The sequence below is a fragment of the Neofelis nebulosa genome, chromosome 8, assembly GCF_028018385.1.
Source record: "Neofelis nebulosa isolate mNeoNeb1 chromosome 8, mNeoNeb1.pri, whole genome shotgun sequence".
Classification (NCBI taxonomy): Eukaryota; Metazoa; Chordata; class Mammalia; order Carnivora; family Felidae; genus Neofelis; species Neofelis nebulosa.
Window position 1 is genome coordinate 118,726,429 of NC_080789.1, and position 27,150 is coordinate 118,753,578.

General features: G+C 43.0%; 1 protein-coding gene and 1 pseudogene across 5 annotated transcripts in view; both read right to left on the reverse strand.

The window, feature by feature from the left end:
• Positions 1-1,936: 1,936 nt before the first annotated feature.
• MYO3A (myosin IIIA) overlaps positions 1,937-27,150 on the reverse strand; it is a 254,494-nt gene continuing 229,280 nt past the window's right edge. For 3 of the 5 annotated variants that reach the window (XM_058681668.1, XM_058681665.1, XM_058681662.1), the window contains 4 exons: positions 16,396-16,502; positions 8,316-8,356; positions 6,811-6,954; positions 1,937-3,789 (listed from right to left, as the gene is read on the reverse strand). In XM_058681668.1, coding sequence (XP_058537651.1) covers positions 3,672-3,789; positions 6,811-6,954; positions 8,316-8,356; positions 16,396-16,502 — 410 coding nt within the window. In that variant the 3' untranslated portion in view covers positions 1,937-3,671. Of the gene's footprint in view, positions 3,790-6,810; positions 6,955-8,315; positions 8,357-16,395; positions 16,503-27,150 lie in introns of those variants that run through there. The other 2 variants (XM_058681663.1, XM_058681664.1) reach the window with 2 other exon arrangements.
• On the reverse strand, positions 8,365-13,156 carry LOC131483722 (protein ARV1-like; annotated as a pseudogene).

Sequence of the window (27,150 nt, forward strand, 5' to 3'; positions counted from 1 at the left end):
AGGGCTTTCTTCTTTCCCTAGAAAGTCAGAATCTCTCCTCTCTTACAATATCCTTTCTCTAAAAGCTGTTAAACAAAGGGAAGGCGTCCTGAGAGTTTGGGCCGCGTTGAGTTTGCGTTGCTTTCCCTTGATAGCGGAGGTCAGAGTCAAGTACACCTTGAGGGCTCCTGGGCTCTCAGAGAGAGTGCGAGGAAGACCCTGGTGGGGAAGGGTTGCATCCCGCCTTCTGCCGCGTGCATTCCCTTGGGCGAGCGTTATTCATTTCCACTCTGTTCATAAGCCCTTATTTCTCTGACTTCCTGAGTCAAGTTATTAAAGCTGCTGCCGAAGCAGAGACTCATCCGCAGTCTTGGCTCCCTCCCCTCGACCCTCACTTAAGGGCGTCGTGGGGCCCAAGGTGGCTGCATACAAGCCCAAATCCTGGTCCCCGGACACGCGGGGGCCTGGTAAATTATTTCCATGAAGCTTTGTCTTCTCACGTGCTCGAGCCGGGAGGAGTAGTAGGATCTACATCGCGGCCTCGGAGCGGTGTCTGGGAAGGGCGCTGGCCAGGTCCTGCGGTAGGCTTGGCGCAAAGCCCTAGGTGTTGAGAAGCCTGAATCGGGCTGCCAGTGCTTGGTGGGCGTGAACCCAGGCCTCAGTCTGGCCCCTCCGTCCGGCACCCTTGGCTTCAGTGGACCCAGGTAACAACGCCAGGGTGTAAAGCCTTCCTGGTTCGGCCGTATGCGCACGGGCAGGGAAGCTCCGCAGCTCTCGCTCCAGCAGCGCAGATGCGAGTCGGAGAGACTAGTTCTTTGTTTAAATCCACACCAAATCCTGCTAATGTTTTGCTTCAACCCACCAGACTGGGGTTGCAGAACTATTCTGCTATGGATAAGTGGTCGAAAACATAAAGATTCTTTAAAACAAGCGTTCAAAACACAAATCTTCAAGGAAGAAACGGATTAAAATACAAGGCGGGTAGTTGGGGCGCCTGGGTGGCGCAGTCGGTTAAGCGTCCGACTTCAGCCAGGTCACGATCTCGCGGTCCGTGAGTTCGAGCCCCGCGTCAGGCTCTGGGCTGATGGCTCGGAGCCTGGAGCCTGTTTCCGATTCTGTGTCTCCCTCTCTCTCTGCCCCTCCCCCGTTCATGCTCTGTCTCTCTCTGTCCCAAAAAAAAATAAATAAAAAACGTTGAAAAAAAAATTAAAAAAAAAAATACAAGGCGGGTAGAAACCACAACACCTGGATTTAACTTTTTTTTTTTTTTTAACGAGACTTAAAATCCTGCTGTTTAAACTCAATTAAATCCCGCAGCTCTGGAGTACTTTGAATCTAATGGTGGTATTTACATTTTTTTATTTAACGCACCCTACTTCAAATGCACTCAGGGATCTGATTTGTCTTTCCTTAACGTGGTCCCTCCCTAGACGGCAATTTGCTTCATAAAGACTTTCATTTCGCAAAGGAGCCCACTCCCCCCACTCTTGGGTTTGGCGTTGGAGATAACAAAAGAGCTCGGGGAGGTAATAATTACAGTCATTAGTTCACAAAGGAGGCAGCCACCGAATGGGAAGGGGAGGCAGCCAGCGTTCAGGGGAAAAGCTTTCGCAGCCTCTTCCTCAAATAGGGGATGGGTTGGGGTGGGGGTGGGGGGATAAACCCAGGCTCCAGAGGATACCCTCCCGGGCAGGTTTCCTCGGTTGACCTATTTCTTGTCCGTGGTTTACCCAGAGATCGCATTGCAGGCCTACCAGTGAAGAATGTCTGGTACAATTTTTCCCTTGTGTCTTCCCAGTGCCTAAATGTCGAAGGACAGAAAGAAAAAAAGAAAAAAAGGAAAAAAAAAAAAAAAGAAAGAAAGAAAGAAAAGGAGATGTAAAAAAAGGGAGAAAGAAAAAGAGAAAACAAAGAAACACAAAAGGAAAGGAGAAATAAAAACACTGAAACCTTTCACTAAGCGTTTCCCATTCCTTTAATCTCACTTAAAAAGTGGGTGGGGAGTTTAGGGAGGGAGCCTACTGCCTCCCAATCCAGAACCGAAGGGCCGGACTGCCAGGGCTCTGGTCTACACAGGCCACTTCAAAAGCTTTAAGAAGGGGCCTGGTAGCGACGCGGAGCTCAGCTTTGCCCCCCAAGGGCTTTGTGGTGGTAGGTGGTAGGTGGATGGGTAGGTTGCGGCGGAGGGACTCGATTCACCTCGGGGTCCACAATCCCTCTCTCCCCCTCGGCCGTATACAGTGCCCCGCGGCGCTGGTTTCACCGGTGCCTGAGCTAGGCCCAGCCTGCAGCAAGTCACAACCCAGCCGTCGGTCTGCTGGGCTGAGCCCCAGCGGAGGCCGCAAGGAGAACCCGGGGAAGGTGCAGGGCCTACAGCGCCCTTGAACTCTGAGCTCGATCCGGCCACTGTGGGAGGTTTCACCTCTCGGGGGTCTCCTCGGTAAAATGAAGAGGTTGTAGGAGCATCTCTGGGGGACCTTTCGGCGTCAACATTTTGGGTTGGAGAATACTTCTGATGAGCAAGCGGCTAACGAACGTCCACCCGTCCTCACTCAATCCAGTCTTCTGGCTTCGGGCCCCGCACGCGAGGGACACCAGCAAAAGGAACAAGCCCTATCCCAGCCAGAACCCTCCTCCTAGTTCAGTCGTCCGTGAAATCACTTCGTCATCCTTCCGCGCGCTCTTCAGACCCCGTTGACAACGGAGGGTGTCAGTTCCATAGAAGGGCTCAACCCAGGTTCTAAAATAAGACGCAATCAACTGAGAAAAACCTCTCTGCCTACCCATTGCCCATCCCTCTTACATACGCCAAAATTTGGCGCCGAGATCGCCCCAAATCTTCAGACTAGAAGAACCTAAAAAGCCCAACAGTTAGCTCAGCGGTGGGACCAAAGGTGTGTGTGTGTGCGCGCGCGCGCAGTGTGTGTGTGGGGTTTGGGGATTTGTCTGGAGGTCACGTTTGCGCCGCAAGACTCAGGTTTTAACTTAGTATGTTTGTTTGGGATGTCTGGAGGCGATGATTGTTCGCTGGAGGAGACAGAAGGCACGGTCACTTCCTTGCCTGGGCACCTGCACCCGCACAGCTGGACAGCAGGAGTCTAGCCCTAAAGGGGAATATGGCGTACCAGCCCCGAAAGCCACGGACTTTCCAAGGCAGTTCCTTTATTTAATAACCTCAATAACCAAGGGAAGGGAAAGCGCGAGTTTAAGAAGGAGTTCATCTTCAAAGCTTCCCCCCTCCCCCCTCGCCTCTTCTCCCACCGGGCTTTGTTTTACTCGCCCCTCCAGTGTCCCGCAGGCCTGGGAGAGCGGTTTCCAAGGAAAAAGAAATCTTTGAAGTCTTCCAAAATGAGAGAGGAGGGATCGGCGAGAGCTCAGGCGCAGTTGGGTCCACAGGAGTCTCAAATGAGTGAACAAAGAGATACATTGGGGGCCAGGGATAGGGATGCCCCAGCTGGCGGGCTGGTGGGAGTGCAGGGTGCCGGAGTGCCGAGACGCGGCATCAAGGCTCTCACTTCTCCTCCTCCTTCGGTGAGGCTGGCCCTGACACTCGAGAGGCGAGCGCAGCGGACAGCCCCTGCCATGGTCAGGGCCGGGGCATCAGCGCCTGGTCGTGCCAGCGCCCGGGCTTTGGCTCCTGCAACCCCGCAGTCTCGCGCACATTCCCACCGCGGTGGCCTCCCCGAGCCGGGCTACACCTGCTGCACGAGGCGCTGCCGCTGGGAGGTCTTGCGCAGGAGCCTCCTGTAGTCGTAGGGATTGGTTGCGGGCCCATTTTCCTCCAGCCCCTGGTTCTCCTCCGCCCAGAACCTGCAGTGAGACCCAGGGCCCGAAAGTCAGCGGCGCCAGAGCGCAGCGCAGCCCCGCCCATCCCGTTAGGCGGTTCTATTCCTCCCACTCCCCCCAACTACAGGCATTTAAGAAGGGCACATTCAAAACATCAGGAGAAAGGCCAAACGCAGCTGCATAATTTTCTCAGCAGATTTTCAATTTTCCCCAAGCAGGCGGGGGTGGGGGGTGGGGGGGGGGAGGGTGACTGTGTTTGGATGACAGCTAAGTAAGGTGTCAGAAGGTGCAGTTGAGACAGGCGAGCTTCCTTTGGTTTGAAGTAACTCACAACCAATAAATAAATATTTTAGTACCTTAATTTTTAACCCATTTTATTCAAACAGGAAGATTCAAAGTGCCTAAATAGACAACCATCATTTCTCATCTTAAAACCACTCAAATGTTTCTCTCCAACACTCCTTCCAAATCTGATCAACCAGTTAGCTGTGGGTCCTGTCAGCTCTCTCAGTGAGGCTGCTGGGCCACCTTTCCCGAAGGTAGAGTTGGGAAACCCCACCCACTTTACCTCTAGACTCTACAACTTGCCTGGAGAAGAAGGGTGCTCCCTATGCAGCCACATAGGTGCATTCATTTACTTATGTGGCACCTACTAAGTATTAGCCATTAGTGTAGGCTAAAGGTGAACAAAAGCCCCCATTTCCATGGAGTTTAATCTAGTGTGGGAGAGGGCTATAGACAACCTTAATATGCCAGGTGGTGGCAGGTGCTATGTAGACAAGGCAGGCTAATGAGGAAAAACTGATGGTGTGTGTATGTGTGTACGTACGTGCATGTGTGTGTGTGTGTGTGTGTGTATACACAAGGTTACCTTGTTTATCTTTGTTAGATCTTTACTTTCTCTCTAGAGTCAAGCTCTTTGGTGACAGAGATTACATCACATGCACACTGTGTCCACCTCTTCCTCGAGCACCCGGCACAGGGCTTTGCACGGGGAGGCAATACAGGGTAGTGGTGAAAAGCATGGACTTTCAACTCAAAAAGGCCTGTGTTCAAATTCTGGCCCCCTCACTTTTTATCTAGGTGACTTTGCAGTCATTAAACTTTTGAGACTTAGCCTTGTCATCTATATAACGGGGCAATGAGAGTGACTGCCTCACAAGGTTGCCATAAGGATGAAGTCAGTGCCCGGCACAATGGCCAGCCCGGAGGAAGCATTCAGCCAACACTGGCTTGTGGCATCCTCATTCTGGTGAATTCTAACTTCACATCCACAGGCACCGCTGGAACACCAGCAGAAACTCAGGGATGTGATATTTTTCCAGCAGATGTGTGTCTGTGGTTGGGGGAAGGGGGAGAATATACTAGAGAGGAGACAGGCTGGGTTGTTAAAATGGGAAGCAGGTAAGTCAGTGACAAACCTTGGGTTTTAATTCACTGACTCAGTGTGGAACCTGGGGCAAGTCATTTAATCTTGCTGGGCACTCCGTAGTCTCCTATGTAGGACCCCGTGATTAGACTAGAGCATCTCTAAGTTCTGGCAATATGTTACAGTTCTTGATCTCAAGATGGAAGAAAGACATTTTGTTTGGAGACAAGGGTCAGAAATCAAGAAGATTCTGGAAAAGCAAATAAAGATGAAAAAGGCCACCATCTCCGGAGCCTCTCCCCTGTTGAGTGCTTCACATACATAATTTCACTTAACCTCTATGACAACGTGGTGAGGCAATTTTTAGTAATCCTTTCCCAGATGTGGAAACAAGCTTAGAGAGGTCTGGTAATGTGAGCAAGGTCACTCGTCTACCAAGTGGCAGAATCAGGATCCAAATGTAAGACTCTCTGACTCTAAAGCACCAGGTCGCACTGCAAAAGAGATGGTGAGGGGTCTGAGTGCCCTGGGCTGACAGGACGTTTGTTCAGGATTTTGGCAAAACAGCTTTTCGTTGCCTGTCCTTATTCTGGTTTCTCTCTCACATACAATGTTTGCATTTTACTATGTGCCTTCACTTTCAAAACTTCACAAAGAATTTTTTCGGGGGAAAACATTTGCAAAGTAGTAAGTGAGCAAAAATGGTTTGAGATACTTAATGTCAAGCAAAGTTAATGGCAAACTGAGAAATCAAATCCAAAATATATACTTCTATGTGAATCTTTCTTCCGGATACTTTTTGGTCTGACATTGCGGATTCTGAGAACAGATACAGCATAACTGAGAAACCAGTAAGTGTTTAAAATTCCATTGGTTAGAACTTAAACACAGATTTTGACTTGTTGCTTGTTGCTTGTAATTAGTATGGCCATGTAATTTATCATCCGAAGTGAGGCACTTTTATTTTTTATTTACTTTTTTAAATGTTTATTTATTTTGAGAGAGAGAGAGAGAGAGAGAGTAAGAGAGAACGAGGAGAGGCAGAGAGAGAGAGGGAGAGAGAGAATCCCAAGCAGACTCCCTGTTGTTAGCACAGAGCCTATTATGGGGCTTGGTCCCATGAACCGTGAGATCATTGACCTAAGCTGAAATCAATAGCCAGCTGCTCAACTGACTGAGCCACCCAGGGGCTCCCAAAGTGAGGTACTTTTAAAAGGGGGCTGCCATTGGGGCACCTGGGTGGCTCAGCCGGTTGAGCGTCTGACTCTTGATTTTGCTTCAGGTCATGATGAGATTGAGCCCCACGCTGGGCTCCATGTTGGGTGTGGCGCCTGCTTAAGATTCTCTCTCTCCCTCTCCCTCTGCCCCTCCACTGCTTATGTTCTCTCTCTCCCTCTCTCTCAAAAATTAATAAAATAAAATAAAGTAAAAGGGAGTGCTACTAACAGTGACACCAAGAAAACAGGTATAAAACCGGGTTGTCTGAATACCTGACCATAATCCTTATGAGTTTACTTTAAGATAACATATCAATCTTTTTTTAAACATATCAATCTTAAGAGGCAACATTCAGTGAGAATATTTTGTTATAGTCCAAAGACAGAATGGCAGTGCTTTATAAATGGAACTGTGAGTAAAACAGGGAACATGCTGTACCTTAGTAGGTAGCGTATTACCTTTCATCAGCATTAAAACATCGATGCTGGTGTTCTCTCTCTTGTCTTCGTTCTCTTAAGCTAGGGTTATGTTCCTTTGGTCCAGAACGACTAGGCAAAAATTCCTTATAATAGAAATCTTCCAAATCTAATAATTTCCCCTGACTGTAAATGAACACATAAACACATCATAGCTTCAGTCTACTTTTCTACTCAAACTTATAGGATATTGTTCTCTTCTTTTATTTTATTTAGTATAATTTAGGAGTAACAATTCATGTCAAAAGAAACAAGAGAAGTCTTGAAATGCACAAAGACAGTATATACCATAAATTAAAAAAGAAAAAAAAAACCCCTCATCTCTCACCTTTAAGAGAGCATTTTCCTGGTTTAATCTCATTCAACTTGGTACAAAATTAGTAGTTACTAGACAGGAGTGATTACAAAGTTCGTTTGGCCAGTCTAGGAGAGGGTTCATAACTGGCCCTTGGGCCACTCTGAGAAAACCTTACCTTTATGTACCAACACATAGCATTTTCCAATTTTCTCAGGCATCAGTTAAGTACATGGATGTACACAATGTTTCATGACCTTACCTTACTTCCTTCACAGGTAACCTTCTGTCCTTTCCTTACCATTGGCCTTTAGTGGGTTAATTTCTGGGCCAAATTTTAATTCCTACACATGACATACACACAGAGGTGTGTCCGTGACCATTTTAATTCCTGGATTTACTCACATTAGTTCTGTGATGCTCAGTACCTGTGGTCTGATGGGACTTCATATGAGGTAAACAGATATAGGTCTAGAAAACTACCAAGTGTTACAGTGTTTCTGGGGAAAAGTGTTTTTCAAGTCACAGATACCAATTTACAAATGAGCTTTCAGAATGCCACCGATACATAAGTCAGGAGTTCAGTGTCCACTCATCTTAGTAGAAGAAGCCTCAGTTGTTATTAGCACACTCTGGAAGTCAGTTAATTGAAATAGTGTTATAATGTTAAATTAGGAAAGTATTGGTGGGCTGAAATGTTATAGGAAATGGGGACTAGTGTGAATCTAAGTTGTCACAGCTGCAGGTGACACAAACCTTATTTCCTGACAAATCCATAAACATTACAAGGAATGAGATTTAGCATGTGTTGAAGAACAGAAAGAAAAGGGGTTTGGGGAAAGAAAGTTCACGGACATGGGTGTGTTCCAATTTCCTGATCAAAACCAAGAAATGGACCAAGAAAAGCAAATTCTGAATTGGGACAGTACAGTTCATTCACAAACTATTTGAGTTCTTAATGTATGCCTCATACTGTGCTAGCTCAACATATTTCCAATAGGTGAGATCTTCTAAATTATATATAAACCACATATTCATCATATAAATGTATGAGAGCATGCTACTTTCCAAATCTACACATATGAATAGGTGATTTTTTAAAAAAAATAGATGATTTTCAGTCATAATTTGAACACATGGATTTATATTTTGGTTTGATAAGATGGCACTGAAATCTAGAAGTAATAATTACCTATCTTTCCTTGGTCTTCGTTTTTCTTCTTGGATTGACTTCTAAAAGGAACAGAAAAAAGTTAAAAATCAGTATATTATGATTAATGTAATGTAACCGATATAATTACTATATTAATATATAAATACATTTGTTCTTATAAAGCCAATTTGGAAATAAGCAAATGGACACAATGTTTTAAAAATCTAATGAAATGTAATTCACTCAAATTTTATTAATTATGTATTTGTGATTATGTTTTTACCAGATCGCAAATAATCTTTGCGTTCCATGCCGAAAAGAGCTTAGCACACAGTGACCAGTATACACAAGATTACCTAAGGTCCATCTACCTATAAATGGGAAAAATTATGTCAGAATTCCTGGAAAACCCATCTCTCCATCACAAATGCGCTGTGATTTAGGCAAGCTGATTAGGTGGCTTTGACATCTTGCTTATACGTCATCTTTGTCTGCTGGCAAAGCAGGTGGGCGGACAGTGAAGGCAGGTGCAATAGTCCACAAAAGAATGGAAGTGTGACTTACTAAGAGCCCATTTACGGTATGAAAGTAACAGACTAGAGGATATGTATGTTCATTTGCAAAATGTTTTCACGGTTGAGAATTTATGTATCAAGGCAGAAATTAGAATATGTAGGTCTAGATTTAATTAGATACCTTTTAATCAATACTTCAATCTGAACACTAACAAAATGGTACCTTACATACAAAGCAATATCATCTTTTATATTGTAACACTAGTAATGCGTTTCACTGTCAGCTGCCTCAAGATATTTGAGCTCACCTATTACATGTTGCAAGAGCATATATGTCTTTTAGGCTGAGAGAACAAACAGGACACTCACCTTGAACAAGCTGAAGATACTGTAAGTGTGGAAACCCTCATGCAGATATCAAGTTGGCTGGCACCATAATAAAAATGGCAAGATAATAAAAATGGCAGCTGATAATGGTTTGTAAATATTGAGGGTTTTCTCCAGTATTTTTTAGGCACATTCATCTTTTCTCATGATTTAGCATTTGTAATACACTAAAATGTTGGATAAATCAAACAGTTCATGTTTCACTTATTCTTATTGGTTGGTATTTTAGTGGGTGGATGAGGTAGAAGGAATGCTTAAATGCATCAAGTCTGGGAGTGGACCATTCAAGAAGTAACCATGTTAAGGGGCAGGACATCAATTACATTCATGCCCTCCTTCCCATTTCCTATTACATTCCTGATCCAATGCCTTGGGCTGGGAGGTGCATACAAATAATTATATTACCACCATAGATACAATGGACCCTAGCAGTCTAGTCAATGATCCCTGGAACCCAGGTAGTATTTGTTGTGGTTGTTGTTGTTTTAATATGACAGAGGTTCTTCCTCCTTGATCTGTTATCTGAAAAAAAAAATGTCTCTTGTTCTCAGTAACAATTTTCTATAATCCAAAGTTATGCTTAAATGATTGGCACTATGTTGAGTGACAGAGGTTCCCTTTATACCACCACAAATCAAATAATGTTCTGCCCTTGAATTCGCAAGCTGGTAAGGACCATTTTTTATTCTGGACCAGCATTTCCCTCTGGGAAATGGTGTATATAATTTGGTTCCCAGTTACAGGAATTCTTAGAAGAGGAAATACAGTCCGGTCTTCTGCTTTATTTCACTCTTGCCTGTGCTAGAATATTCCAATGAAATATAATTCATTAATATATTTCCCCCAAAATTATTTAAGGTGGTTTATCATGGAAGCAATTACACAACCAAGGTGATAAAGTAGAAGTTGTAAATGAGGAACAAAGAGGTCAAGAGTGTGTTAGGATGGGGCCTTACATTTGTCTCAGTGTCCTGGCAGCTGGTGCCAAAAGGGAGGCACAAAACTGTACCCTCAAGGGAGAGGACTGAATAGTAATTTTACCACCTGGGACTTTATATTAGTGGCGTTTATTGCTAAGACAAACAATGTTTTCAATTATAGTTTTTTTTAAATTTATTTTTATTTACTTATTTCGAGAGAGACAGAGACAGTGCGAGCAGGGGAGGGGCCGAGAGACAGGGAGAGAGAGAGAATCCCAAGCAGGCTCCATACTGTCAGTGTAGAGCCCGATGTAGGGCTCGAGCCCATGAAACCATGAGCTGAAACCAAGAGTCAGACGCTTAACGACTGAACCACCCAGGCACCCCTCAATTGTAGCTTTGAAATTATAAATCACTGACTTTAAATTTGAAATGAAAATAGAGAAGTAAATATCCTGTCAGTTTCTTATAGAACTGAAGAAGAGAGAGAGAGAGAGAGAGAGAGAGAGAGAGAGAGAGAAGGAGATAAAGATGGTACAAGGAGAAGATATTCTGGGGAGGGTATTTCTTGAGGAGGACTTTGGAAGTCAGAGGTCTTTGCCCACTGGACTCTGAAGAACCTGTTTCTCAGTTAGCTACACGACAGCCCCTCCCCCCCACCTGACGCAGAGAAATACATTTATGACAGAACTTTAAAATTCACATCGGTATATCACTCGGTGATCAAAAAGAATGAAATCTTGCCATTTGCAACATGGATGGAACTAGAGTGTATTATGCTAAGCGAAACAAGTCAGAGAAAAATAAATATATGATTTCACTCATATGTGGAATTTGAGAAAACAGAGGGACAAAGGAGAAATGAAGGAAAGTAAGATAAAAAGAGGGAAGGAAGCAAATCATAAGAGACTTAAATATAGAGAACAAATTGAGGGTTGGTGGAGGGGAGGTGGGTAGGGGCTGGGCTAAATGAGTGATGGGCATTAAGGAGGGAACTTGCTGGGATGAGCACTGGGTATTGTATGTAAGTGATGAATCACTGAATTCTACTCCTGAAATCATTATTACACTGTATGTTAACTAACTTGGACTTAAATAAAATTAAAAAATAAAAAATAAAAAAAGAAGAAATAGAGTAAAATAAAATTCGTATCTGCTACTTTCTGGTGGATACAATCTTGCATTCCCTTTGGAAAAACACTAACACTTTATTTACTTAGGGGGACTCACAAGGACGAAGAAAGTAGCCAAAACATAGAAGGAAAAAAACCCCACACTGGAGCGGCCCAATTACCTACCCCTACTACCTACCTATCAGTTTCGGAAAGGTCCCGGAGAAAAGAGCAAAACCAGAAGGACCTTTGATGGGACTGTGTTTAGTTACTCATTTTGTGAGGGAACTGTTGGCCCCGAGTCACTTTTTGTGATGGCTGCACAGCTCTGTGCGCTGGAGCAGGCACCGTGGGCAGAAACAACAGGGCGTGTGTGCTTGGCCCAGGTCCTCCGGGCACGCTTCTTAGGCTCAGCTCATCCTGATTTTGGACACAAGGATAGCAACATCTGCTAGATATAAGAGATTAAGACCATCAACTGTCAGAAGAATGCTGGTGTTGATTTAAGGCAGAAAATGAAGCAGGGCCAGGAGAATGCAGAGAGCTGGGGTGCTACCTCATAAATCTAAATAAATCCAAACGTTTTTGCTCCGTACATTGGCCTTGGGTCATCAAGAAAAGGTTTAACATGTGTAGTATAATAGAAATTTATTTCTATTTCTAAATTTCTAGATTTCTGAAATAGAAATAATTTTAGAAAGAGTTTCATGAATGCCATTTGAAATTACAGAAAGTGGGTTTTTTTTGATACATAGATCTTTTCATGTGCACGTTATGAATTCATGTTCCTTCTTCAATTCAAATGCTTACCTGAAGTTGTGTATAAATATAAATCTTCACTTGTTGCATACCTCATTCCCTACAGCAACATTCCCTGTGTCCTTGTGTATCTGTATGTGGTTTGGCTGTTTCTTACATGGTTGGGGGGGGGGTGGTTGGGTGAGGTGTAGCAGTTTTAGGGGTTTTCAATGCCATAACCATTGCTTTCTTTTTCAGGAAGTGTACCCAAATCTTTGCTTCATTTTGTTCAACAGAAATGAGGAGCCTGGTTTGGATTTTAGGTCTTCTCTATTTTGGATGCAGTGGGTCGTGCGACAGATAATAAAGAATACAAGTCTTCAGCAAGTCTGGAGATTTATAGATGGCACAATCACTTCCTACACATCCATGGTGCTTTCCACCAGTAAGCCGCTCAGGATGGCCAAGGGGAGCTTTCATTTGATATTCAGGGTCAGTCTAACTGCCTGAAAATTTAATATTAGGACAAATATTTTAATGAGTCTGAGGCACAGGAGTGTGTGGTCATGTTCCCAAATGACGGCTGCAATCAGCAAGAGTTTTCCATTGCTAGATGATAATCGTGCTTTCAGCAGCAACACGAAAATGAAGTTGGGTTTATTTGTTTTTTCACTGTCATCAGTTGGTCGCTGTACCCACAGGAAAGTAAAAATGCCAATAAAAAAGGCAATTTGTTCTAGTGAAACAATTGCAAACATTCTATGGAAATCCCGCTCCATGATGAAGTCGTCAGGATCACGGTTCTGGTCTGAATCCTGAAGCGGCCACCACCTCAGGTACACTTCACAAAGCAAACAAAACATGCAGAGTTTCCCAGGCGTGTTTATTTTAGTCCTGAAAAGAATTCATCTGTAGGTCTGGGCTTTGCATAAAATGGCATTAGTCAAGATGATAACAGGATCATACTCAATGTATTTGTCTACAGGTGTCTGGTAGGATTCGCAGATGGCTATCTTCAGCACTCCGTGGTTATGGTCTCGGCACTACTCCTTGACCTCTTGGTTGCATTCAGTGCTCCTGTACTGGCAGGAGGCTGCGGCAGCAGGAGGAGTGGGCACCACCCCATCCATGTTCCCCTTGCCCGCCACCACCCTTTCTGTGTTCTTGCCTGGCCATAGCCCACTCTGCCCACTGGTGCCCGTTTCCATGCAACTATAGCCCAGCTAAGACAGTGTTTTGACAGTGTTATAGACAGTGTTTTGATGGTTCAAGGGCATGGGCCCTATCACAGCTACAGATCCCACTATGTGTAATGACCCAAATTTGGATAAGGGCCAGATAAATAGGAACGCATGGTGTGCTGTCATTTATACTAATCTCCTGGTTTTCCGTGTTTTATTTTTCACTGAAGCCACAGATTTCAAGACTCGTGGCTATAAACAGAATTCCAGTCACTAGTAATTTGAGATCTATCAAACCCTTTATATTCATTTAAAAAAAGAATAGTACAAAAGTGAAGTAAACTTCTTGAGGGCAGGGACTCATTTGTGAGGCTCAGAATCTGTTGCATGATTCTCACTGAAAGGGTGGTTGTTAGCAATGGACATTTCACCTTATCTCGAGCTCTTATAAATTCTCATATCGAGGATGGCGTCTGTCGTTGAAGCCCTCATGGTCAATTGTCATTTGAGATGTAGTTAATAAAGGTCACTGAGCATCATTTACCACTTATATTCAGGGTTAATAAGGAATGTCTAGTAATTTCTAATCTTGTTCTCTGCTCTTCTCTCTACTTAACTACATAAACAAATGTCAGGCTATCTACTTCCTTCTGGGGGAGGGCAGTGTAGAAAAAAATCTGTAATCAAGATTTTTATCAAGTAACAGCCCAATGCAGCTATCTGGAATTTTCACTTTCTTAATTTACTTCTAATTGTATCTTACTCAAATTTCATTGCATTCATTTGTGCCACAAATACTTATTGCATGCATACTATGTGGCAGGCTAAATGTAAGGGCAAACTCCTTGACCTCATGGAAACCACATCAGTCACTCTTTGGTGGGATACAGCATGGTGACAGGGAAGTATGGGCCACTTAGGAAGGACACAGGAAAAGCTCCTTTGGGATTTGGGAGTATTAGGAAGGCTTCCTGAAGAAAAAGGCATGTGGACTGGGGACGTTTTGTCTCCAGAAAGTGAGAATAGAAAAAGAAGTGGGTTTTAGTCTGAGGACGGAGCATGTTCAGGGACAAATGCCTATGGACAACATGAAGAACAGGTACAGGCTAACAGGAGGGAATGGCTGTAGTGGAGAGTAAGGAGGGGTGAATGAGTATCAGGAGGTACAGGAAGGTAAAGGAAAGGTAAGCAAGGCCCTGATATTGCCCAGCCCCTCTATCACAGGACACTAGGAAGTGATTACAAGGTTTTCCATCAGAGGGGTGGCATGATCAGACGTTAATTTCAAGAACACAACTCTAGCTACCATGTGAAAGATGCATGAATGAGAAGGGGAGCAAAACAAGAGAACAGTAAGAGGAGGGATGCAGAAATATCAACTAGAAATGCTGGCCTGAGGAGGCTGTGGGCTGAGGATGTGGAGAAGAACAGAAATTCAAGAGATATGAGAGTAGATTCTTGGATATGCTAGATGAGAAAGGGGAGGAGTCAGGATAATATTCCGATTACTAGTTTATAAAAAGTCAGTCATTCATTCACAGAGACCATGTGTGGCACATTTATATTTATATGAAACGTTCAGAATAGGCAAATCTAACAGAGACATAAGGTAGATTAGTGGTTACTTGTGGCTGGAGGGTGTGGGTGGGGAATGACTGCTAATGGGCATGGGGTTTCTCTTTGGGGTGATGACGATGTTCTAAAATTGATTGTGGCAATGGTTGTACAACCCTGAATATAATGACAACCATTTAGTTGTCTATTTTAGATAAGTGAATTGTATGGCATGTGACATATCTCAATAATGCTGTGTGTGTCTGTGTGTGTGCGTGCACGCGTGCACGTGCAGGACAGATGCCTATGTGCACCCATGTAGAGTATGTAAAACAAACATTAGCCAGTTTGACATTTGAGTGTGGAGCTAGAGAAAGAGATATAGCCAGAGATAGACTCAGGAATCAGTAGTAACTGAGGTCATGAGATTGTCCAAAGGTAAAGAGAGGGGAAGAGAGCCCAAGATTGAACTCTAGGCAACACCAAGGTGGAGAGGAGCCTTCCAAAGACAATGGGGAGAAACCACCAGAGAGAAGAGTAGGAGACTGTTTGACTTAGAAAGCAAGTGGGAGCTCCATCTTCTGCCCAGGAGCTGGGAAACTTAATTCCAATTGGTGGGAAACATTCTCTGGGTGCAGTGGGGGCATGGAGAACCAGTGCTCACTCTCTGCGGCAGTGGGAGTGGAAGAGTGAATAAGTATTGCAGAAGGAAGGACCAGCAGGTGCAAAGGACTGAGGGGCATGAGAGAAAGGCACTCGCTGGCAGGGTTTTAGCAGTTAACTGTGGCTAGTGGACATGGGGAGCCTGGAGAGGGGGCTGAAGAGTAGTCCTGGGTCCAAGGAGGAGGTCCTCTACAGCATCTGGACTTTGCACTGAAGGAACTGCCAAGCTATTAGAGGGATCATCAAGGGAGGAGCGCAATCACAAGACGGTTTAGAGAAACATTCTGATAGGGGCTGAAGAAGCTGAGCTTGGAAGCCTGAAATATTCTAGGTGGGGGATAATGATGGTCTAACACAGAGTGCTGCCTGTGAGGTCAGAGGCAGGGCATGAATAGGAGTGAGCCTTGGTCGGTAGAAGCCGTACTTTAGAGCAACAGATTGGATGTCAGGAATGAGAGAGAGTGAAAGATCCAGGATGACTCCCATGTTCTTGGTCTGGGTCACCAATGGATGATGGTGGCATTTGTAGAGAGCAGGAACAGGAGAGGAAGGGCAGACTGGCAGGGGTGGGACCAGTGAGGCCTCATGTTACAGGGAGTGAGCAGGAGCTGTACAGTCAGAAGACTTCGGTGTAGCTAAAGACCCCAATAGCTATGGAGTGCCTACCTGGGTAGTCCCGCCAGTGAGATGGGGACACCACCTTAAGGGCTATTCATAGGATTAGATGTCACAGTGTATATGAACACCCCTGTCTCTAGTGCTAGAATTTAAAAGGTGCTCAAGTAAATGTCTCCTTCTTCCTCTTTTCCTTTCTTCTTCTTTCCCTAAAACTTGCCTTTTGACCCAAAGTCCTTCTCTGCAGAGCTCCTGTTCTGATGCACTTCTCTTTCTGGGTTGGTATTTACATCTCAGCTCAATTAACAGGCCAGCAGAGAAGACTACTGGAGGACAGGGGGTTTACAGGACTGTAGGAGAGGCCTGGACCATGTGCAAGAGGGGATTTAGTGGCTGCAATGGCTCCCATCTGATGGTACGAGTGAGCCACTTACATGTAGTAGATAATAGTATGTGGAGTCCTCAGGGTTATTTAATGTTTTGGGTTTCCGGGGCCGTCTTGGGGGCCTCAATATTTTTGGCTCTTCTTCTTTAGAGATACCTACAAGAAAGGTGATCATAAACAAGTATTCAATTACAAAGACTATTATCAAACAAGTTTTCCTTTTGGGGTAAATAAGAAATTACTTACACACAACTGGGGCTCAAGCTGGGAGAAAGAGGAAATACCTTTGTGTCCCCAACCAACCCTTATCATATTTCTTACCCTGTGTTCCTTCTGATTGTCTGGTGGTCTGGGGCTTTGAGAGGTAAGGGAAAGGAAAAAAGGGGAAGAAAAGAAATGCATGCCTTGGTAGTATGGAATAGTGTGCAGCAGTCCAGAGGATGAAGGGGAGAGGAGTCAGAGCTGCCAGAAAAATCTTTAAAAAGGAGTATTATGCTGGGGCGCCTGGGTGGCTCAGTTGGTTAAGCGTCCGACTTCGGCTCAGGTCATGATCTCACGGTCCGTGAGTTCGAGCCCCGTGTTGGGCTCTGTGCTGACAGCTCAGAGCCTGGAGCCCGTTTCAGATTCTGTGTCTCCCTCTCTCTCTGCCCCTCCCCTGTTCATGCTCTGTCTCTCTCTGTCTCAAAAATAAATAAACGTTAAAAAAAATTAAAAAAAGGAGTATTATGCGAATTATTTAAAGAAGAGTTAATACCTATTTTTCTTAAACTATTCCAAAAAATAGAAAAGGAAGGAAAACCTCCAAATTCATTCTATGAGGCCAGCATTACCCTGATACCCAAACTAGATAAAGACATCACAAATGAAAAGAACTACAGGTCCATTACCTCTGATGAACACAGATGTAAAAATCCTCAACAAAATACTATCAGACTGAATCCAACAATACATTAAAAAAAATCATTCACCACGATCAACTGGGATTTATTCCTGGGCTGTAAGGGTGGTTCAATATTCACAAATCAATCGCTGTGATACGTCACATCAATAAAAGCAAGTATAAGAACCATATAATCATTTCAATAGATGCAGAAAGAGCATTTGACCAAGTACAGCATCGATTCATGATAAAAACTCTCAACTAAGTAGGTTTAGAGGGAGCATATCTTAATGTAACAATGGTCACATATAAAAAATCCACAGCTAATATCATCCTCAATGGGGAAAAAGTGAGCTTTTCCTCTAAGCTCAGGAACAAGACAAGGATGTCCATTCTCACCACTGCTGTTCAACATAGTACTGCAAGTCCTAGCCACAGCAACCAGACAACAAAAAGAAATAAAAGGCATCCAAACTGGCAAAAGAGAAGTAAAATTTTTACTACTTCCAGATGACAGGATACTCTCTGTACAAAACCTGAAAGACTCACCAAAAAAATGCTAGAACTGATAAACAAATTCAGTAAAGTTTCAGGATACAAATCAGTGTACATAAATCTGTTGCATTTCTATACACCAATGATGAAGCAGCAGAAAGAGAAATTAATAGAAATCAATCCCATTTACCACTGCACTAAAACTAATAAGATACCTAGGGATAAACCTAAACAAAGAGGTAAAAGACTTGTACTCTGAAAATTATAAAACAGTGATGAAAGAAACTGAGGAGAACACACAAAAAATGGAAAGATATTCCATGCTCATGGATTAGAAGAACAAATATTGTTAAAATGTCTACTATCAAAAGCAATTTACACATTTAATTCAATCTCTATCAAAATACCAATAGAATTTTTCACAAACCTAGAACAAAGAATCCTAAAACTTGTATGGAACTACAAAAGACCCTGAATAGTCAAAGCAACCTTGAAAAAGAAAAGCAAAGTCAGAGGCATCACAAATATAGACTTCAAGTTATCTTGCAAAGCTGTAGTAATCAAAACAGTATGGTACTGGCACAAAAACAGACACATAGATCAATGGAACCCAGAATTATAGGGTCAATTAATCTTTGACAAAGCAGGAAAGAGTACTCAATGGGAAAAAGATGGGAGAAGATATTTGCAAGTGACATATCTGATAAAGAGTTAGTATCCAAAATATATCTAAAACTCAACACCCCACAAATGAATAATTCGATTAAAAATGGGCAGAAGACATGAATAGACATTTTCCCTAAGAAGACATACAGACGGCCAACAGACACGAAAAGATGCTCAACATCACTTACCATGAGGGAAATGCAAATCAAAACTACAATGAGATATCACCTCATACCTATCAGAATGGCTAAAATCAACAACACAAGAAACAGCAGGTGTTAACGAGCATGTGGAGAAAGGAGAAAAGAGAAAGGAGAACTTTCTTGCCCTGTTGGTGACAATGCAAACTGGTGCAGCTGCTCTGGAAAACAGTATAGCGTTCCCTCGGGAAGTTACAAATAGAACTACCCTACCATCCAGCAATTGCACTACTGGGTATTTACTGAAAGAATGCAAAAATACAAATTCAAAGGGACACATGTGCCCCCTGATGCTTATAGCAGCATTATTTACAATAACCAAATTATGGAAACAACCAAGTGTACATTGATAGATAAATGGATAAAGATATCTTTATATATCTATATCTATATATGGATAGATATAGATTTAATTGACTACTACTCAGCCATGAAAAGGAATGAAATCTTGCCATTTGCAATAATATGAGTGGAACTAGAGAGTATTATGCTAAGCAAAATAAGTCGTTCAGAGAAAGACAAATACCATATTATTTCACTTACATTGGAGTTTAAGAAACAAAACAAATGATAAAAGGAAAAAAGAGAGAGAGAAAGGCAAGCCAAGAAATGGATTCTTAACTATACAGAACAAACTGATGGTTACCAGAGGGGAGGGTGGGAGGGGTGAAATAGGTGATGGGGATTAAGAAGTGCACTTGTGATGAGCACCAGGTGCTGTATGGAAGTGTTGAATCACTATATTGTACACCTGAAATTAATAGAACGCTGTATGGTAACTAACAGAAATTTAAATAAAAACTTTAAAAAAGGGCATTATACCAATAGAATCTTGCTGTGATTCCCCCAACCACCAGCCTTACACAGTGACTCATCCGTCTAAGCACTGCACATTCTCCACTTCAAGGACCATCTCCTATGTTACGTCCAAACAAGAACACAGCTCATTTTCAGGCTTGACTCCCTTATAAATGTAGAACCCCAAACTATTCGAATCTTCAGACCTAACTTTAAAAACCTTTACCAAGAAAGAATAAAGTTTGTTGTCTTTTTCTACTCTGTCTGTATAGCCAAATTCTCAAAGCCGTACCAACATCATCAGAGCTTCTGACGATCTGTATACTTGGCTTTACATTTATAGAGCTAATGAGCCTCTCCTTAAGTATTTGTCTGTTTTGACCACTGCATCCCCTGACTGCACTTGTGCAGAAATGTCCGTTCAATGGATATGTCAGAATCAGGGTGGGAGTAGAGTATGGGTGCTTACTGGAGAATGACTTATATTCAACATACACCTGAGCATACATTTCTTATGGACTTAAAGGCAGTTACAGATCATTATTTCATATAATACAGGGGCAGGAATGATTCCTAATCTAGATGTAGAAACACAGAGAAACTGAATTTCTCCAAACTATGCTAACCAAATCAAGTCAAACAGAATCAAGTCAATGAATATCTATACTATGTGTTAACAACCGTGACTGGTAGTGCCGATCAGTTTTAACCGGGATAGAGACTCACACAGATGTCTACCTTCCTAGTCTCATGCCCAATGTACTAGGTGAACCTACAGCATTCATATTCTCACATAATCCAGCTCATTCATTTCAAGATCTATGGGAAATTGCTGGATGACACAGATCAGCTAGCTGTGACTATTTCAGAGAGGTGTAATGCATGGAGCAATCAGAGAAGCATGAAATGTTACATATGACAACCAGACGTTCCTGTTCTCTTTCAAATAAGACAAAACAACATGAAATCTTTGTTAATGAGACCATGCTAATAGAGATTAGTAATAGACAAGAAGAGTGAAACCATTCTCCAACCAAACTCTGCACATTATTTCTGCATCACCTTCTGTTCTCTTTTTCCCTTCTTCTTCACAGGAATAGACAGAGGAGGTGGAGGGAATCCAAATATCTGAGCCCTGTATGATCCTGTCCTAGACTGTCCCAGCACAAGGAAAGACAGTAAAAGCTGGATTCTTGCCACCACTTCAAGTGATGGTCTTTTTATTTTTTTCGTTCTCTTTGCTAATCATCTTTCTCAGTGCTGATTATTAAAAAGCTTCCATGGCTCTTGCAAAGTCTTACCATTTTAAAATGTATTGGTGATATCCACTTATATTATCCATTTGAGTCTGAACGGCAAAAAACATAAAAATATAGTATGGAGTTATTATGTTTTTAGAAGCATGAAACTGATCTGTGACTACATTTTAGCTTGACTTTAATGTTATTTAGAGTCCGAACTGAAGTATCAGAGGATTACTATTGTAACAGAAATTAATCAAACTGAAGGTGGCAAAGAATCTGAATAAGTGCCAGGGGAGTGGAAAACGAAACAGATTCTGGGAATAAACAGAGTCTTGCTCTTAGCTCCATTGTCTCACCAAATGTTCCCCATTCAATCTGATTTCTACTACCAAAACTATTGAAACTGCCTTCTAGAAAGTCAAGGGTGACCACTCTATTGACAAATACAAAGGCCCTTTATCTGTCCCTCTATGGCTGACTTCTTCATTATTTAACATTATTGACCATCCCTGGCCTTCATGGCTGAGGATGAGGTTTCTGAAGAGGACACCCCTTCTCTTATTTACCACTGTATTCCTGGCACATGAGGAAGTGCTCGACAGGTAGGTCCTTAAGAAAATTTTGCTGGATGAGTAAATAATCGCTTTGCCTCCTAGACTGAATCACTCCCCTCTTTGTTTCTTGAATTTCCCACAGCGTACTCAATACTGATGACTGTCTGATACCCAGCTCATGTTGGGTGTTCTCACCCTGTCAGAGCTCCTGCCCCAATTTCTCATCTCCTATTCAGTACCTTCCATCTCAAACTCTCAGGCTCAAATGAACCGGTGGTCACTTTTCTTCTCCATCTAGGATTCTGTATACCACAAGCTTAATGGCCTGGCACCATTGTTTCTGCAGCTCTCCCCCCAACCCCAGCAAATACTGATACCACCTTTGCCTTATCCCTCTTGTTCCTTTCCTATAAACAGACCATCATCAATCAACTTCTGTCATTTTTTGGATACATTTTTTGACATGTCTAATATTCACCCACAATTTCTTCTTGTCTACCATTGCTACCACTCTGGGCTAAGCTTCTCATTTAATAATTGTGGCAGAGTCTTAATCTGTTCTCCAGGCTTCATCTCACAAATGAAGACCAGACTTCTCTTCCTTAAATATCATGTTAATTATGAAGTTTCATTTCCCAGAAATTTATGATGCTTTTTTGGCTTCTTTGATTAAGGCTAAACTTCTCCTAAATCCAGATTACTTACAATCTCAGCAGTTCCGATTTTATCACCCGCTTCTCCCCAGCACGAACTATCTCCTCTGGTCGACTTACCTCACTGGAACCTGACACACCATGTTCATAGCTATCACTCTGCTTATTTTAATCTTCTCATAGAAAAGCTTTCCACAGCCTCACTGAAACCTGAAGTATGCTTCCAGTGCCTGTCTCCAGTGCTAGCTCTTCCAAGAAGCTCTCACTTACTGTCCAGTGATTCCCCCTCTCAGTACTTACAGGCTGTATAGATCATTTGAGATGCCCCCTCAAAATTCATACGTTGAAGACGTAACCCCCAGTACTTCAGAGTATGGCTGTATTTTTCTGAGAAAAGGTCTCTGAAGGGATGTGACAAGGGTGGGCCCTAATCCAATATGACCGTGTCCTTGTAAGAGGAGATTAGGACACAGACTCACAACAGAAGGAAGACCATGTAAGATATGGACAAGACAGCCATCCAGAAACCAATGAGAGTGGCCTCAGAAGAAACCAACCTTGTCAACACATTGACCTTGGATTTCTTGTCTCCAGAACTATGAGGAAACTAATTTGTTGTTTAAGCCACCCAGTCTGTGGAATGCTGTTATGCAGCCCTAAGCAAAACATAAAATATCACTATTTTTACCTGTGGTTTTTTTTTCTTTTTTTTTTTATAGTGGGGCCATAGGTTTTTGGGTGGTGGAGATCATGACTTAGGTTTTGATGTCTTCCTGACTTTCATGGTTGTTCTGCAAGTGGTAGGTATTTGGAGATGCTAAGAGGTTAGATGGATTCCATTCTACCTTATTAGAGACACAGTGGAAATTGAATTTTGTCAACTGGATCACCATTGACACTGTTCAGAAAAATAATTCCTGATGCTTTAAAGACAAGTGCAAATAGGGGAGTGAAGAAAACTCTGGAAAGAGAACCCAGAGGGCTTCAGGAACAATCCAGGGGTACAAATGTCATAACTAAAATTCAGAAGTCATTAAAAAGTAGACATATTTGGCTATGGAAAATAGATAAAAGCGTTAATATGGCAACAAAGTCAGAAGATACATGATAGATTTGGAAAACTATATTTACAACACAGATGAGAAATCAAGGGATGGTATTTCTAATACATGAAAGTGCTACAAAATGACTACAAAAATACAGACAAACAGAAAAAAGGGCAAAGGAGTTAAACAGGAAATATAGGATGAACAAATCCAAAAAGACAGTTAACTACTAGTAGACAAGGAAATAGAAATGAAAATAATGACAACCTATCATTTTACTTCAGGTACATTAGCAAAGATTAAAAAGAATGAGAACAGTACTGAACCAGATGTCAGAAAAAGTATGTTCTCACAAAGTGTTGGAAGAAATGTCAACTGTTAGGGCCTTTTGGGAAAGCAGTTTATCAGAACCAAACATACCTTTCAACTCAAGAATCCTACCTGGGAACTTACCCACAAAACTAAAATCCTGGAAGATCCTTGGGAAGATGGCGGCGTAGGAGGACGCTGGGCTCACCGCGCGTCCTGCTAATCACTTAGATTCCACCTACACCTGCCTAAAGAACCCAGAAAACCGCCAGAGGATTAGCAGAACGGAGTCTCCGGGGCCGAGCGCAGACGAGAGGCCCACGGAAGAGGGTAGGAAGGGCGGCGAGGCGGTGCGCGCTCCACGGACTGGCGGGAGGGAGCCGGGGCGGAGGGGCGGCTCGCCGGCCAAGCAGAGCCCCCGAGTCGGGCTGGCAAAAGCGGAGGGGCCGGACGGACTGTGTTCTGACAGCAAGCGCGACTTAGCGTCTGGGAGGTCATAAGTTAACAGCTCTGCTCAGAAAGCGGAAAGGCTGGAGGACAAAGGGAGGGAGAGCTGCTGAGCCCCCGGACGGACGGCAGAGCTCAGCTTGGCGGGGAACAAAGGCGCTCGCCAGCGCCATCTCCCCCGCCCATCCCCCAGCCAAAATCCCAAAGAGAACCAGTTCCTGCCAGGGAACTTGCTCGCTCCGCGCAAACACCCAACTCTGTGCTTCTGCGGAGCCAAACCTCCGGCAGCGGATCTGACTCCCTCCTGCTGCCACAGGGCCCCTCCTGAAGTGGATCACCTAAGGAGAAGCGAGCTAAGCCTGCCCCTCCTGCCCCCGTGCACCTTGCCTACCCACCCCAGCTAATACGCCAGCTCCCCAGCACCACAAGCCTGGCAGTGTGCAAGTAGCCCAGACGGGCCACGCCACCCCACAGTGAATCCCGCCCCTAGGAGAGGGGAAGAGAAGGCACTCACCAGTCTGACTGTGGCCCCAGCGGTGGGCTGGGGGCAGACATCAGGTCGGACTGCGGCCCCGCCCACCAACTCCAGTTATACACCACAGCACGGGGGAAGTGCCCTGCAGGTCCTCACCGCTCCAGGGACTGTCCAAAATGACCAAACGGAAGAATTCCCCTCAGAAGAATCTCCAGGAAATAACAACAGCTAATGAACTGATCAAAAAAGATTTAAATAATATAACAGAAAGTGAATTTAGAATAATAGTCATAAAATTAATCGCTGGGCTTGAAAACAGTATACAGGACAGCAGAGAATCTCTTGCTACAGAGATCAAGGGACTAAGGAACAGTCACGAGGAGCTGAAAAACGCTTTAAACGAAATGCAAAACAAAATGGAAACCACCACGGCTCGGATTGAAGAGGCAGAGGAGAGAATAGGTGAACTAGAAGATAAAGTTATGGAGAAAGAGGAAGCTGAAAGAAAGAGAGATAAAAAAATCCAAGAGTATGAGGGGAAAATTAGAGAACTAAGTGATACACTAAAAAGAAATAATATACGCATAATTGGTATCCCAGAGGAGGAAGAGAGAGGGAAAGGTGCTGAAGGGGTACTTGAAGAAATTATAGCTGAGAACTTCCCTGAACTGGGGAAGGAAAAAGGCATTGAAATCCAAGAGGCACAGAGAACTCCCTTCAGACGTAACTTGAATCGATCTTCTGCACGACATATCATAGTGAAACTGGCAAAATACAAGGATAAAGAGAAAATTCTGAAAGCAGCAAGGGATAAACGTGCCCTCACATATAAAGGGAGACCTATAAGACTCGTGACTGATCTCTCCTTTGAAACTTGGCAGGCCAGAAAGGCTTGGCACGATATCTTCAGTGTGCTAAACAGAAAAAATATGCAGCCGAGAATCCTTTATCCAGCAAGTCTGTCATTTAGAATAGAAGGAGAGATAAAGGTCTTCCCAAACAAACAAAAACTGAAGGAATTTGTCACCACGAAACCAGCCCTACAAGAGATCCTAAGGGGGATCCTGTGAGACAAAGTACCAGAGACATCACTACAAGCATAAAACATACAGACATCACAATGACTCTAAACCCGTATCTTTCTATAATAACACTGAATGTAAATGGATTAAATGCGCCAACCAAAAGACATAGGGTATCAGAATGGATAAAAAAACAAGACCCATCTATTTGCTGTCTACAAGAGACTCATTTGAGATCTGAGGACACCTTTAGATTGAGAGTGAGGGGATGGAGAACTATTTATCATGCTACTGGAAGCCAAAAGAAAGCTGGAGTAGCCATACTTATATCAGACAAACTAGACTTTAAATTAAAGGCTGTAACAAGAGATGAAGAAGGGCATTATATAATAATTACAGGGTCTATCCATCAGGAAGAGCTAACAATTATAAATGTCTATGCGCCAAATACCGGAGCCCCCAGATATATAAAACAGTTACTCATAAACATAAGCAACCTTATTGATAAGAATGTGGTCATTGCAGGGGACTTTAACACCCCACTTACAGAAATGGATAGATCATCTAGACACACAGTCAATAAAGAAACAAGGGCCCTGAATGATACATTGGATCAGATGGACTTGACAGATATATTTAGAACTCTGCATCCCAAAGCAACAGAATATACTTTCTTCTCGAGTGCACATGGAACATTCTCCAAGATAGATCATATACTGGGTCACAAAACAGCCCTTCATAAGTTTACAAGAATTGAAATTATACCATGCATACTTTCAGACCACAATGCTATGAAGCTTGAAATCAACCACAGGAAAAAGTCTGGAAAACCTCCAAAAGCATGGAGGTTAAAGAACACCCTACTAACGAATGAGTGGGTCAACCAGGCAATTAGAGAAGAAATTAAAAAATATATGGAAACAAACGAAAATGAAAATACAACAATCCAAACGCTTTGGGACGCAGCGAAGGCAGTCCTGAGAGGAAAATACATTGCAATCCAGGCCTATCTCAAGAAACAAGAAAAATCCCAAATACAAAATCTAACAGCACACCTAAAGGAAATAGAAGCAGAACAGCAAAGGCAGCCTAAACCCAGCAGAAGAAGAGAAATCATAAAGATCAGAGCAGAAATAAACAATATAGAATCTAAAAAAACGGTAGAGCAGATCAACGAAACCAAGAGTTGGTTTTTTGAAAAAATAAACAAAATTGACAAACCTCTAGCCAGGCTTCTCAAAAAGAAAAGGGAGATGACCCAAATAGATAAAATCATGAATGAAAATGGAATTATTACAACCAATCCCTCAGAGATACAAACAATTATCAGGGAATACTATGAAAAATTATATGCCAACAAATTGGACAACCTTGAAGAAATGGACAAATTCCTAAACACCCACACTCTTCCAAAACTCAATCAGAAGGAAATAGAAAGCTTGAACAGACCCATAACCAGTGAAGAAATTGAATCGGTTATCAAAAATCTCCCAACAAATAAGAGTCCAGGACCAGATGGCTTCCCAGGGGAGTTCTACCAGACGTTTAAAGCAGAGATAATACCTATCCTTCTCAAGCTATTCCAAGAAATAGAAAGGGAAGGAAAACTTCCAGACTCATTCTATGAAGCCAGTATTACTTTGATTCCTAAACCAGACAGAGACCCAGTAAAAAAAGAGAACTACAGGCCAATATCCCTGATGAATATGGATGCAAAAATTCTCAATAAGATACTAGCAAATCGAATTCAACAGCATATAAAAAGAATTATTCACCATGATCAAGTGGGATTCATTCCTGGGATGCAGGGCTGGTTCAACATTCGCAAATCGATCAACGTGATACATCACATTAACAAAAAAAAAGAGAAGAACCATATGATCCTGTCAATCGATGCAGAAAAGGCCTTTGACAAAATCCAGCACACTTTCTTAATAAAAACCCTTGAGAAAGTCGGGATAGAAGGAACATACTTAAAGATCATAAAAGCCATTTATGAAAAGCCCACAGCTAAC